Below are 14,855 nucleotides of genomic sequence, written 5' to 3' on the forward strand. Positions count from 1 at the left end.
CAAGAGGTCAGACTTGTGTCTGTGGTGGCAGCATCCATTTTGTGATGCTGAGGCTCTGGTTAACTTTAACCGGGGTTAAGGCTATGTGCATGTCGTGTCCCTCTAGAAGGGTGGAATGCTATCCCCGTCAACAGAACTGTCGAGGGGATAGTATTCCAATTCGTATGACACCTTACTCGACATGTTTTGATAAAGCCAAACCAAAGTTAGCATATAACCACGAGGATTATAATGCACTTAAGAGTATATGGTATTGCAATATCCCGGAACAGCTAAGGGAGTTGTTCCCGACTGCTGCAGACAGGCTCAGCTCATGCTAGAGCACCATCTCACATGAAACCAAGCACTCTGCCTCCAGGATTGTTAAGGCCTGCCATAGGAGTGACTTATAGGTTACTATGTGTCCAGTTAAGGTTAGATATAGGGATACTATATCTAAGCAAGAGGTGATTACACCAACTTACCCCAGCTGAGTGATCAGCCAGTTGTGTCAAATATGGAGGCCAGGCCAGGGGTGGCACAATACATGCTGCAGCCCCTGATAGGCCTTGGCTTCACCTATGCCCTGGGTACCTATGGTACACGGTTACGGGGGCCTATAAGGTGAACCAGTTCCAATTGTATATGCACCTAAGGTACATGGAGTCCATTTTAAGGAGAGAGCAATTAGCCTGGGGCCCTGAATAGCAGGATCCCAGGCCAACTATGTAAAAAACCAGCTAAACACTAGGCAAAAAGTTTGGGGGTAACCATAGTCAGATATCCACCTTCCTACACTTGGAACTGGACAGAAGTACTCTAGAGTTCAGAAACTAGAAGGATCATACCCGTTGCAGTGTTAGTTATCAAACAAAAGTGGCATGTTCTCACAAATAGCATACCATTTCATAATTAAATTAGATACAGAAAATAGGAATATTAAAACAAGGAAAGTAAAAGTAGTAGTCAAACAAAACAAGAAAAACAAACACAGTGTCGTCAAAAACAATTGGATAGTAACACAAACATGTTAGAATGTAAAGGATAGTTGCCTCAGACTGAATCTGCCTTCATGGGGGACTAGTCATGGACCTCTTCAATCAAATGCTTTACCTTTGGTACTTTAAAGTAAAAAATAAACAGTGGGATATTATTGGAAGCTGTAGATGAGAAGGGCTCTTTGAAGTCTTATATTTTAGTTGATTAGTCCCAATATAGTATTCCACATTATTCCTCAAATATATCAAACACCTGTGAGATGAATTCCATTCCCCAAGGTAATGCTTTTTTTCAGATAGACTTGAAGTTTCCCCGCAGTCTTTTATATATTTTAAAAGATTATTCGACATGGGAAATACAGATACCCTCATTATTAGTGGTCTCATAGTGCAATCCAAAGGTTCAATTTGTTGAAGAGGTGTCTCACAACTCCATTTCCAGTCCACAGAAAAATAAATCCAGATATAAATGGTTCCTCGTCTTTCTCCACGGTAACAGTCCACAGGACTTACTTCATTCCAAAGACATAGCAAAGTGTTAGCACAGCAGTAGGCAAGAGTTGTTTATGTTTAACTGGTTCAGTAGTTTTCCTCCAACCAGTTCCAGTAGTCTCTTTTCAGGACCTTGGTAATTCTCTGATCATAGAATAGAAGTTTCACTGGGAGAGGTCCAGACCAGCAGGGGCAGTTTCATGACCAACATGACTGCTTATGTGGTACTCTCTACAAAGGTTAGCACTGTGAGATATTTCTGTGAATATAATGTATGTAATTGTCTAAAAGCATTAATTGTGGAAATCACCAAAAATGTGAAACCACAAAAATCACTCAATCTTGCAGAAGCTGTTGTGATTTATTTAGATATCCGAACTGGTTTAATCGATTCAATTTGTGAAGTTTTAACTGAGCATGTGCTAGGCAATTCAGAAATATGATCATACATAGAATCAGATTTACATTTATGGGGGAAAGGGGTACTGTAAAAAATGTTCTTACTTCTGAATACCAATATTTTGGAAGTTGAAATCATTGTGTGTTTTCTGCATTTTATTACATGTTTGGTAGGGAAATCTGACCAATGTATTCACTTACAGATTTAACATTGCAATCAGCAATTTAAGGATTCTCCGTGATAAACCAACTCCTACTTAGGCCTTTGGTTTAAAAGACAGTGTCCTTAGTCTCTTGCTACCCAAAGAACGGAAAATGTGCAAACAAATTCCCTCCGGTTTTATGCTTTACATAACTTCGGCCTTATTTTCCTCTTGCAAGCCTTTCATGCTTTACAACCAGAATCAGTTCCCTTAATGAAAGATGTATTTGTCAGTGCAGGATGATGGCATATTCCACAGACTGTATTCTCTATTGTGTTTACAGAGTTACCAAGATTTTGTTAAAGAGAACCATATCAGTTGCAGAATTGATGGGGTTTATGGAATCACTTGGGATGTTTCAGAACTTCTTCTTGAAAAATCCAGAAGATGCAAACACATTTCTCCAACAATTACAAGAAAGGTAATAAAAACAGTATGCTACAATAACACAAGATGAATGACTTCATGAGACCATTTGGCAAACAGAAGTGATGCCAGACTGCTCTATGTGTCCACTGCTAATGGATCTGTTTCCTCATGGGACATGCCTAAATAGTATTTTAGCATGTTTACAGTCATTCTGTTCATGTAGAATAATAAGTGGTGGAGTAATCACACACAACTTTAATGTTCAATATTCGCCTTAACAGTTTCCACAATCTTTGAAGTCCAAAAAACGAATGACAAATGTGTCAAGTAGGGATGTTTCCTATGAGAAAGTGCTTTGTTGAACCTCTGTACAGAAAGTGTATTTTTATATTCATAATTATTCTACCATGTTGTTGAAGGTATCGATATACTCTTAAATGAGAATGAATATAAACGCATCTATACTCGCTCCTACTCTCAGGTTGCATATTTTGCACTTATGCATAGCCTGACATTAACTTGGCACCCTGTAACACATATCATGGAACTCTGTATATTCTTTGGGCCTGATTCACAAAGGTAACTTACAATATTTTTCTTTTTAGGAACATACTTTATTGGTTTGAGCCATAGTATACAAGTACAAGCAGATATGCAGAATTAGCATGACTAAACAATATCAAATTTTGTAAACTAAAAAACAATGAAGAAGCTACGAAGAGAACATACGAAGGATAATACTAGAGAGTTGTCTCTGTCCCTTTGTCAAATCCTCAGCTGATGGACACTGTTATTAACCTATTGGCAGCGGATCTGTTCCTTGTTTAAGCTATAAGAGAATACCTCTGAGTCTAGTGAAGGAAAACTTGATGGCGATGGGGCCAGTACAATACCTCTGTAATTCGGCCCAGTGTTTCTATAGGCGTGTTTCTTAGGGGGCAGCCAGAGCCCAAAACAATGGCTCCCTCAACCCCATGCAGAAATCAGTCTCTCTCTTCCAAACCCCCAGCAGAGGTAGGGATTCAGCCCTCCGGGAACAGGCTATAAGCCATTTGGCAAGGATAAGGCCAAGGAGTAGAAGGGGGTGCTTATACCTGTTCCCACCTATATATTATAAGATGTGTATCAATGCAAGCTGCTGTGTGCTATGAATGTTTCAGCCTAGCACCTCAGCTAGACATGTGAGTACTCCTTTCTAGAATCGATTTAGGGTAGAGCAAGTCCAAACTGTGTGTCGGAAGGTGGCTTCTTCTCCACTCAGCATAAGTATTCAGGGGTTATGAGCCCTGTCTTCCTGAGCCTTAAGCATGTGTAATAGGCTCTGTTCAAGTATTTAGGTGGAATCAGGTACAAACGTGTGGAGATCGCTGCCTCCGGGGAGACTCTAAAGCCTCCCTCCAATTGTCATTGTCAGTGGGACCTACATCTAACTGCCTTGTCTCCCATAGTGTTTCAAGTGTCGGAGTACTATGGGTAACTATCGTCTGATACATTTTGGAAATTCTATGTTCCCCTAGGTCACCCATGAGGTGCTTTCCTTCTAGAGGGCTAAACACGGGGAGGTCTGTAAGATTTTTAAAATATGGTTGTAGTGTGTGGCGAAATTGTAAGTATTTATAAATTTGGGGAGGGGGCATGGAAAATTCTTCCTGCAATTCTCAAAAAGATTTGAGGGTAGAAACCCCGGAGAACATTGCCCATAGAGGATATCCCAATCCAGTCAGATCCCTAGGAACCCTGTAGGTGTTTCAGTTGGGGGAGAAGCCTATCGCACCACAGTGGGGCCACCCGTGTTAGGTTTTCTACCAGCCTATGTGACAATGGGACTGACGTCATGTCAAAATAACTACTTTAGTGGCTGAGGATGAGCCTGCAAGTTCTAGTGATCGTATAGGTATTTGTATAACAAAGGGTCCACCAGCAGCCATCTCTCAACGGGACATACAGGTTGGTCCTCGGGCCTTATCACTAGTCTTTTAATACTGGAAGGTGTCAGGCTGCATAATAAGACTGGACATTGGTGGCAGCAATGCCCCTGCAGTATGTGGAGAGAAAATAGGTGCAAAGAGCCAGTCTGACCACTCCGCCCCCTGCAGGAACCCACCCTGCATGGAGTTGTTCTGTTTGAACCACATATGTGGGATGTGGTACGGGTGATTTTGTAGTTGATATAAGGGATGTAGAAGGAATATCATTTAATAGATTGTCGAGTGGCCAGAGAAAAGTGGCAGGCCCAACCATGACTTGATCTCGATTTAACCTTGGTGGGAGCCATGAATAAATTGCACGCTCAGGAGACCGCCTGTCTATCTGCTATGAAAACCCCAAGATTATTTATGCCATCTTAGGTCAGGGAGAGGTCACTAGCCCATTTGTAGTCTCCGAGAATTATTTACATTTATAAAGAGAACTGATGTTTTGCTGAAAATGTGCATGACTTGAAGGATTTGGGAGCATGACCTATAGGGATCAGCCATAAAAAAGAAACATCATCAGCATATAGCAATTTGATTGGAGATTCCAGCCAACCAATAAAAGCCCCGAATCTAGGCATCCAGACAAACCCAAATCGCCAGCGGTTCAATGGCAGGTTTCTGAAACACCACCATTTCTGCATGCCTCCAGTGTGGGGGAATATATGTAGTTTGCGCTGCGTCTTATACAGCATCCAAATAGTGTGGGCCTAGTTGAGACATATATGCTTTACAGTATTCACTATGGAAGTGGTTGGAGCCAGGTGCTTTTGCGGTGCGCAATTCGGCCAATGCAGTAGTCAGTTCCTCCAAATAGACCGGGGCCTCTAGTGACTTCTTCAGAGACGGCCTTTGGCGGAATGTCATCGAAAAATCACCCAGTCATGCAGGCATTTAGCGCCTCATGTGGCTCATAAGGGGAATTGTAGTAGACAGCAATGGCTCATTGGTGACAATCCGGGGTCGGTCACCAATGAGCCAACACTGTCCATAATTCCCATGGTTTCGTGCCTGCAGGCATAACCTGTACAGGAATCTCCCTGATTTATTGCCCCATTGGCACATTCTACTCTGTGTAGCAAGCCATCCACCATGTGCATCATCCATCAAATCACTTTGATATTGTTGCTGCATCAGACATAGCTGCCCATGCGACACAACCCCATCTTTATTTCGAGCCTGGCTCTCTAGTGTCATAAGGCACGCTTCTTTGCTTGCGTTCCACCGCATAAAGTCTAATGTCTACCCCCCGAATAATGGGTTTCATTACTTTGCTCAGTACACAAGCGGAGGATGCTGTTGTCACATTGTGGGAGATGTACTCAATGAGCGCATTGTGAATAGGCATGCGATCTGTCTGGTTTTGCAAGTGCAACACAGAAAACCGCCATCTAAATGAGTGTTAATGCCGGCCTAGCAGAATCTGAACTTCCACAGGGTAATGGTCCAAAAGACTACCTGGGGGGATCCTTGTCGACGGTACTCTGTGTATGAAGGACCCAGGATAACAATTTATTCTATTCTGGAGTACAATGAGTGGGTGTGGGAATAAAAGGTGTAGACAGTGTCTGTGGGATAGTGAATCCTCCAAGTATCAACCTACCCTACCATATCTGTTGGGGTCTTTAATTTTGACTTGTAGGGTCTGGCTACAGTGCCAGAAGATCTCCATCTGTCTATGCGTGGGGCGCACAACATATTTCCAGGTTCCCCCATCCACCACAATCCCATCGGACAGAGAGCCCCAAAGTTCCACTAAATTCTCTAGGAAGCTCTGGCCCAAAGGCAGGGGGCATAAAAGCTGGCAAATACTAGATGCATCCCGGCTATGAGCCCATGCAGGAATATGGATCTGCCATGCAGATCTGCAAACCTTTGCACCAACATAAATGAGGTCCTGCAGTGTACCAAAATGGTCACCCCACAGGTATTCCAACTAACTACATGTAGTTATACAGAGGTGCACTTTGTGGGTTGTGCCACCATTGTTCTTTGAGGGAGAAATAGTCATCATGGTACTGCACTGGGGAGCTCAGCTCTAGGAGCCAACAACCTTTGCCACATATTTGTGTGCTGACAAATCTAAAATAAACATAAACAACATCCCCACCCCCTCCCAACCCACACCAAAACCTAAAAGCTGCTGAATTATCTTTCGTGGGAAGCACTGCACCCTGCCGTCAATAGGGAGGGGAAGCGTGGTCTCCCCAATGGATACTAAATATCCCAATGATGGACCGAGAACTGTGGGGGACCGAAGCTCACTATAGAGATTGGCCAATACTTGGCCTGAATGCAGTCTTGCACATTCAGAAGGATTCAAAGCCGCAGTTCCGGGGAGTTTGGTCAACATTTTTGAAGTCAACATTTCTTTTTGGGTGTGGTCTCTGGGTCGATGTACTGTTTTCGGAACACCACATCGATCTAGAGTGGTGTCTGCGCTTGTCCGAAGGTTTTTGCTATACGTGACCGGGCTCCCCACTGTAGAATCTGAGTTTCTTCGCTGTGGAGTATGTAGTTTTAGGGTCCTTTGTTCATCTGTCCATGTGAAAACTTCTGGGGTTTCAAAGAAGATGGTGCTGGAATTGAAGACTACTCACAAACGGGCTGGATACAAAAGCATTTAAGGGATCTTGAGATCTCAAAGGTGGGCCTTTGCTGCAGTGAAGGACTGGTGCTGCTGCTGAACCATTTTTGTATAGTTGGGGAAAATCATGATACAATGGGAATCATAAGATAGATCAGACTGTAGCCTCGCCTGTTTAAGGTTGACATCTCAGACGTGAAAGTTTAAAAACTGTGCGATCATGGACCCTGGTCTGGCTCCTGGTGGAGTTCATTGCAGCAACAAAGCACAAGGACAGCGCGTTGTTTTGAATCCAAGAGTTGAGCCTGTGGGTGAGGAATTTTCCAACATTGTGTCATTCTCAATTTTCAGGGAAACCTAGAAAACAAAGGATATTTCTTCTTGCCAGCCCTTCAGCATCTTCGACCTGCAGAACCAAGCCTTTAGTCATTTGGTCAAGGGTAAGAAATGCATGTTGGAGTGTAGACTCAGCATCTTCCAACCCCGGTCTCTGCTTCGGTTATGTGATCAACTGAGTTGCAGTGATCTTGGCACAAGACTGTCACTTCTGCGACTACCATGCCAATTTGGGTCTCAAGTGCCTGCCGAGACTGGGTGATGGTGTCCAGTAGGGAGCATTTTCTGGCAATCCTATGGTGTTGTCCACTGTGTCTACAGTTTGCGCCGCTGTCCCTGTGAACAGCTCCAAAGTTCTTTGCTGAGGCCCAGGGCCTTATCTTTGGACATAATGTACAATGGAGGCCACAGGGCCTGTATTTACTGGCCCTTACCGTCTCCCCGCAACTCATGGCACTTTGTACATGATCCTCAGGACTAACTGCCGCAGCCCTGATCCTTTGAAATGTATGGGGCAATGAGTAGAAGCACTGCAGCTGTGCTCAGCTGTAGAGGCAGCAAAGGATTGACCCCCCAAGGACAAGCCACACCAGGCGTAGACCAGCCACCACCTTGATCAGGAGGATGCCACCACTTTGCATCGATTGCCAGGTGCTCGTGGATCTGCAGCATCCCTCTGGAGAGAGATCACTGTCCGAGCCAGGCCCTCCCACATTAGCCCGGCCGTTCTTCCCCGCCTGCGTGGAACTCACTGCTGTGCTACCGACTCAGGCCTGGCTCGTCATCCCCCCCAGTCCTGGCATGTGACTCCTCGTTTACCCAGGACCTTCGGGGAGGCACATACCACCTGGCCCCAGCTGTGTCCTGGGAGCACATCTCACCTCACTGGCACGCAGGCCACAGGTTGTCTGATTTTTCTGTTATGCCGTCCCGATATTGGCTCCCAATTCAAGCTAGCCTGGCTGATGAAGGGTGATGCCCTGAAACCGGACCCAGGATGCTTGTTTCTAGTCCAGGAGGACCTGGATTGGCAGTTCGGGTTGGACTTTTCACACAAGGAACAGGGTCAAGACTGATTTGCATATGGCTGGGTCTAAACTGAGTTGGTGTTGTGAGCAAAAGAATGATGGATTAAACCCAGATCCTTGTGACTGGAGGTGAATGTTTGCATTGTCCAGCATTCCGTCCATCAATTGTTTCTTTTGCATATGTCAACCTAAGTGTGAAGGGTATGCCCACGCATGGGTCCCATGCTCACTACACCACTGGATTCAAGCTAGCCTGGCTGATGAAGGGTGATGCTCTGAAACTGGTCCCCGGATAACTGTTTCCGGTCCATGGGGGACCTGGCTTGTCAGTTCGGGCTGGACTGTTCCCACAAGGAATAGGGTCAAGACTGATTTGTATATGGCTGGGTCCAAACTGGGGTTGTGTGGTGAGCAAAAGAATGATGGATTAAACCCAGATCCTTGTGACTGGGTTTGAATGTTTGCGTTATCCAGCATTCTGTCCATTAATAGTTTATTTTGCATATGTCGCCCTAAGTGGGAAGGGTATTTCCAGACATGGGTACCATGCTCACTCACCACTGGATTCAAGTTAGCCTGCCTGTTTGCATTGTCCATTATTCCATCCATCAATTGTTTCGTTTGCATATAATACATATACAGGCAGTGTTTGAGGGATTAGATGTCTGAAACAGAATTAACTTTCAAATGTGTATGTATTTATTAACTGGACAATTAATTAACATCATTACAGTAAAAAAAGCAATCACTTTCAGTTCAGGCATTTCTAGAATCACTTCAAGTCAAGTCAAGTCAAGTCGAGATTTATATAGCGCACTACATACCCAGAGGGTCTCAAGGCGCTTGAGGAAGGGGGGAAGGTTTACTTATCGAATATCCAGGTTTTAAGCTGTTTTCTGAAGGCTAGGTGGTTTTGAATAAGGCGAAGGTGGGTGGGAAGGGAATTCCAGGTTTTGGCCACTAAGTAGGAGAAGGATCTTCCCCCCATGGTGGCTTTGTGGATGCGCGGCAAAGCGGCGAGGGCTTGGTTGGACGAACGTAACTGGCGGGTGGGGGTGTAAAAGGAAAGGCGCGTGTTGAGACAATCAGGTCCAAGTTCGTATAGGGCTTTGTGTACGTGGGTGAGAAGACGGAACGTTATCCTCTTGTTGACGGGGAGCCAGTGAAGGTATTTCAGGTGAATGGAAATGTGGTCTGTGCGGGGGATGTCAAGTATGAGTCTGGCTGAAGCATTTTGGATGCGTTGGAGTTTTTTCTGCAGTTTTGCGGTGGTACCGGTGTAGAGGGTGTTTCCGTAGTCCAGACGGCTAGTAACCAGTGCGTGGGTGACCGTTTTTCTTGTTTCGGTGGGGATCCAGCAAAATGTTTTTTTGAGCATGCGTATGATGTTGAAGCATGAAGAAGAGACAGCGTTGACTTGTCTGGTCATCGAGAGTGAGGAGTCCAGGATGATGCCCAGGTTCCGTGTGTGGTCCTTCGGTATGGGGGCTTTTCCTAGTGCCGTTGGCCACCAAGAGTCGTCCCAGGTGGAGGGGGGTGAGCCTAAGATAAGGACTTCCGTTTTGTCCGAGTTCAGTTGTAGACGGCTTTGCTTCATCCACTCGGCTACTTCTTTCATCCCATCATGTAGGTTGGTTTTGGCGGAGATTGGGTCTTTGGTAAGTGAGAGGATCAGCTGAGTGTCATCAGCGTAGGAGATGATGTTGAGGTTGTGTTGACGTGCGATGGTTGCGAGGGGGCTCATGTAGACGTTGAAGAGGGTGGGGCTGAGTGATGATCCTTGTGGGACGCCGCAGATGACTTCGGTGGCCTCTGACTTAAAAGGGGGGAGGCGGACTCTCTGAGATCTTCCAGCGAGGAACAAGATGATCCAGTCTAATGCTTTTCCTTGAATTCCGATGTTTCTGAGGCGTTGTATTAGGGTGCTATGGCAGACTGTGTCGAAAGCTGCAGAGAGGTCAAGGAGGATGAGGGCGACTGTGTCTCCGTTGTCCAGTAGTGTTCGAATGTCATCTGTTGCTGCGATGAGGGCGTTCTTGGTGCTGTGCTTGGCGCGGAATCCAGATTGTGAGAAGTCGAGTGATTTGTTGGTTTCGAGGAAGGCGGCGAGCTGATTGTTGACGGTTTTCTCAAGGACTTTGGCAGGGAATGGGAGGAGCGAGATGGGGCGGTAATTTTTGAGTTTGGTGGGGTCAGCTGTGGGCTTCTTCAGAAGGGTGCAGAGTTCGGCGTGTTTCCAGCTTTCTGGGAATGTGGCGGAGTTGAGGGAGCAGTTGATGACGTCTCGGAGATGGGGTGCGATAATGGAGTTTGCTTTGTTGAAGATGTGATGGGGGCATGGGTCTGTAGGGGATCCTGAGTGGATGGAGTTCATTAGGCGAATGGTGTCTTCTGTGGTGATTGGGTTCCAGTCGAAGAGGTTATTCGGAGGAGTTACAGGTTCGGAGGTAAGTGAGGTTGACTGGTTTACGGGTTGGTTGTCGAAGCTGTTATGAATGTCGGCGATTTTGTCATGGAAGAATGAGGCGAGGGAGTTGCAGAGGACTTGAGAGGGGGTGATGTCGTTTGAGCTGGCGGTGGGGTTGGTGAATTCTTTGATGATGTTAAAAAGTTCCTTGCTGTTGTGGGCGTTGTTGTCTAGTCGGTCTGTGAGTGCTGATTTCTTGGCTGACCGGATTAGTTGGTGGTGTTTGCGGGTGGCGTTTTTGAAGGCGGCTTGGGTGGTAGTGTTTGGGTCTTTTTTCCACGTTTTCTCAAGGGAACGACAGAGCTTCTTGGATTTTTTTAGGTCATCGTTGAACCAGGGGGCGTTCTTGCTGCCTTGTTTGATTTGATGTTTTTTCAAGGGAGCTACTTTGTTGGCGGTTTGGGTTAACCATTGTGTGAGGTTGATGGCGGCTTGGTTAGGGTTCGTTGAGTAGGCCGGGGGGTTTTGAAGCAGTGATGTGGAGATCTGGTTGACGGTGATTTTGTTCCAATTTCTTCGCAGAGTTGATTGAAGGTGGTTGTGGATCGTGGTCTTATTGTAAATGAAGTGGATGCAACTGTGGTCCGTCCAGTGGAGGGGTGTGGTGTGCGTGAAGGAGATATGCTTACTGGAAGTGAAGATAGGGTCGAGTGTGTGTCCTGCATAGTGTGTGGGGGTGTTAACAAGTTGTTTGAGTCCGAGATTGGCGAGGTTGTTCAGGAGGGTGGTAGTGTTACTGTTGTTGCTCTTTTCCAGATGGAAATTGAGGTCTCCCAGTAGAATGTATTCTTCCGAGGGGAGGGCGTGTGCGGTGATGAAGTCAGTGATGTCTTCGCTGAATTTAGTGCGGGGTCCTGGTGGCCTGTAGAGGAGGGTGCCTCTAAGTGTGGTCTTGGGGTCGGTGTGGATCTGGAAGTGAAGGTGTTCGGCGATAGCAAGGTTGTCTTCTGAGCTGGTTGAGACGCGGATGGTGTTCTTGTGGACGATGGCGATGCCTCCTCCTGTTTGGATGGTGCGGTCCTTACGGATGATCTTGTAGCCGTCCGGGATGGCTATGGTGATGTCTGGAGCTGAAGAGGCATTTATCCAGGTTTCTGTTAGGAAGGCGATGTCCGGAGAAATGGTGTCAAGTAGATTCCAAAGGTCGATGGCGTGTTTGTGAACCGAGCGGGTGTTGAGAAGGATGCATTTGAGGTGGTTGTTGTTGGCTCTCTGTTTGGTGTTTGTGGATTTGGTGTGGGACTTGACGCAGGTGAATCTGCAGGAGTGGCAGGTGAAGGGTCCATGGGTGTGTCCTGGTGCTGCTTGGGCGCAGGTAGGGAGTTGGCCGGGGTTAAGTGCTAAGAGGGTGGAAGCGTCGTCTGTAATGCGGGAGGGGTGGGTGAAGCGGGGACCAGGGGGTCTAGCGCTGGGCGTGGTCCAGGCGCGGATGGGTGTAGACGGGCTTACCTTTGGCGCACCTTCGACGTGACCGCTGCGCGTGGACGCTGCGCGTAAGTCCATCAGTCTTAAATGGAGAGTGGGGGGGCGGAGCATGGGAGGGGCAGCTGGGAGGCGGGAGCGAGGTGCAGGGAGGGTCTGGGATGGGCCGAAAACAAAGCAAATGTCAGTCAGGTAAACAAATGCTGCGAGGGTCTCCTACAGCAAAAGCTATAATGGTAATGGAGCGCTATGGGGCAAGATTAATTCAGGCCAGCAGAGGAAGCGCTATAACAAGTAAAGCCAGAGAGCGCTGAACAGTGCAAATTACGAAGAACACCACAGTCCAAATGTAAATTGTAAAAGGCAGCAAGCAAACACAAGGCACATCAGCGTTACAGAGCGCGGCGCAGTTATGTAAATAAATAATTTAATTTGCGAGGCAGAAATCAGCAGTGTGGTACAATACCAGGAGAGGAAAGGAGGTGGGGGAGCGACCACTTCTGAAAGCAGCAGGGCGGTCACAGCTTCACACGAGGACGTGCGCAGCCTGTATCTCTGTGGGTGGGAGTGGGCAGCTGGGAGGCAGGAGCGAGGTGCAGGGAGGGTCTGGGACGGGCCGAAAACAAAGCAAATGTCAGTCAGGTAAACAAATGCTGCGAGGGTCTCCTACAGCAAAAGCTATAATGTAATGGAGCGCTATGGGGCAAGATTAATTCAGGCCAGCAGAGGAAGCGCTATAACAAGTAAAGCCAGAGAGCGCTGAACAGTGCAAATTACGAAGAACACCACAGTCCAAATGTAAATTGTAAAAGGCAGCAAGCAAACACAAGGCACAGCAGCGTTACAGAGCGCGGCGCAGTTATGTAAATAAATAATTTAATTTGCGAGGCAGAAATCAGCAGTGTGGTACAATACCAGGAGAGGAGAGGAGGTGGGGGAGCGACCACTTCTGGAAGCAGCAGGTCGGTCACAGCTTCACATGAGGACGTGCGCAGCCTGTATATCTGTGGGTGGGAGGGGCAGCTGGGAGGCGGGAGAGAGGTGCAGGGAGGGTCTGGGACAGGCCGAAAACAAAGCAAATGGCAGTCAGGTAAACAAATGCTGCGAGGGTCTCCTACAGCAAAAGCTGTAATGGTAGTGGAGCGCTATGGGGCAAGATTAATTCAGGCCAGCAGAGGAAGCGCTATAACAAGTAAAGCCAGAGAGCGCTGAACAGTGCAAATTACGAAGAACACCACAGTCCAAATGTAAATTGTAAAAGGCAGCAAGCAAACACAAGGCACAGCAGCGTTACAGAGCGCGGCACAGTTATGTAAATAAATAATTTAATTTGCGAGGCAGAAATCAGCAGTGTGGTACAATACCAGGAGAGGAGAGGAGGTGGGGGAGCGACCACTTCTGGAAGCAGCAGGGCGGTCACTCCTATGCCTATCCTATTCCAGAAATCAGACAATTTATCATTACTTAGCAGATCCGCCTCTACTTACTGAACCCAGAACTCCTTTAGAGGAAATCCACCGATAACACACAAAATGGCAACAGTAAGGACAACATAGAAAAAGGACTACTTCCCCTGATCACCTCTAACAGAAATAGACAGAGGACTTCACTGCTAGCACTAGTTAGCAATCTGAGCAGCCATCTTGGACTGTCTTCATGCATAACCCTGTTACTCTTGCCCCCTAATTGACCAGCTCACTGCAAAGACAGTTTTCCTTCTGTTTACTCGCCGAAATCTAATCTTTACCCACACTTTGGAGCGCACCGGGAACGTCACTTACTCCATCACTTACCTCTAAAAAAAAGCAGCAAAATGCTACAAACATGACCTATTAAAATCTCATCCTGAGACCCCTGTATCTGATCCATACTTCTCTATGAACAAAGGGCTCATCAAGAACGACATCATCTTCTTCACTAAAAAGTAGAGCTCAATGGAGAAAAGCCTTTCTAGCTCTCTTTAAGATCTCTTCCATGAACAAAATAGCGCACGGATGCACTCTGTCTATCCTACTTTCCATATTCTTCAATGCTGCGGCCACCGTTAATATCTATCACAATGGAATCATCCTCATACAATCTTCAGACCACAACCTTAAATTGTTAGACCACCCATTTCCACTCATCATGGAGAGAGTCTTGCTAACTCACACCTCCTCTCCATCCAATCGCTTCGAAATTTTCAACTCCCAGTTGTCCCCATCTGCTCCGCTACAAATTCTTGACCTCAACGACTCCCAACTAAAGAACTCATCCCACCTTTTATCCGCCTCTCTACTAAACCCTACCAACACACTCTCTCTCCCTCCTCTCCCTGATCCTGACTCAGCAGGCACTCAGACCCCCCTCCCTGACCTTCCCACTCCCCCCTCCATCGACATACTCACAGATAGAGCACTTTGTTTTATCCCCGCCCACGATCTCCCCTCAAACAAACCCAAAGATTCTACTACTCCACCTAGTTCCTCAGTCCATCTTTTCAATATGGACACGCTCACGTCTGACCCCAAACTCAAACAGATACTATCAGCCCTTCAACAAGTCAAATCTGACATCCAAACCCTACACGACCTGATCTTACAACAAGTTCTCTTGCAGTAAA

The 14,855-nt window shown here is 46.6% G+C and overlaps 1 protein-coding gene across 1 annotated transcript in view; it reads left to right on the top strand.

The window, feature by feature from the left end:
* LOC147701319 (putative methyltransferase DDB_G0268948) overlaps nt 1-14,855 on the top strand; it is a 339,388-nt gene that overhangs the window by 287,358 nt on the left and 37,175 nt on the right. Inside the window, exon 7 of the mRNA XM_086928627.1 lies at nt 2,355-2,492. Coding sequence (XP_086784753.1) covers nt 2,355-2,492 — 138 coding nt within the window. The remainder of the gene's footprint in view (nt 1-2,354; nt 2,493-14,855) is intronic.

This window comes from Lissotriton vulgaris, chromosome 7, assembly GCF_964263255.1.
Source record: "Lissotriton vulgaris chromosome 7, aLisVul1.2, whole genome shotgun sequence".
NCBI lineage: Eukaryota > Metazoa > Chordata > Amphibia > Caudata > Salamandridae > Lissotriton > Lissotriton vulgaris.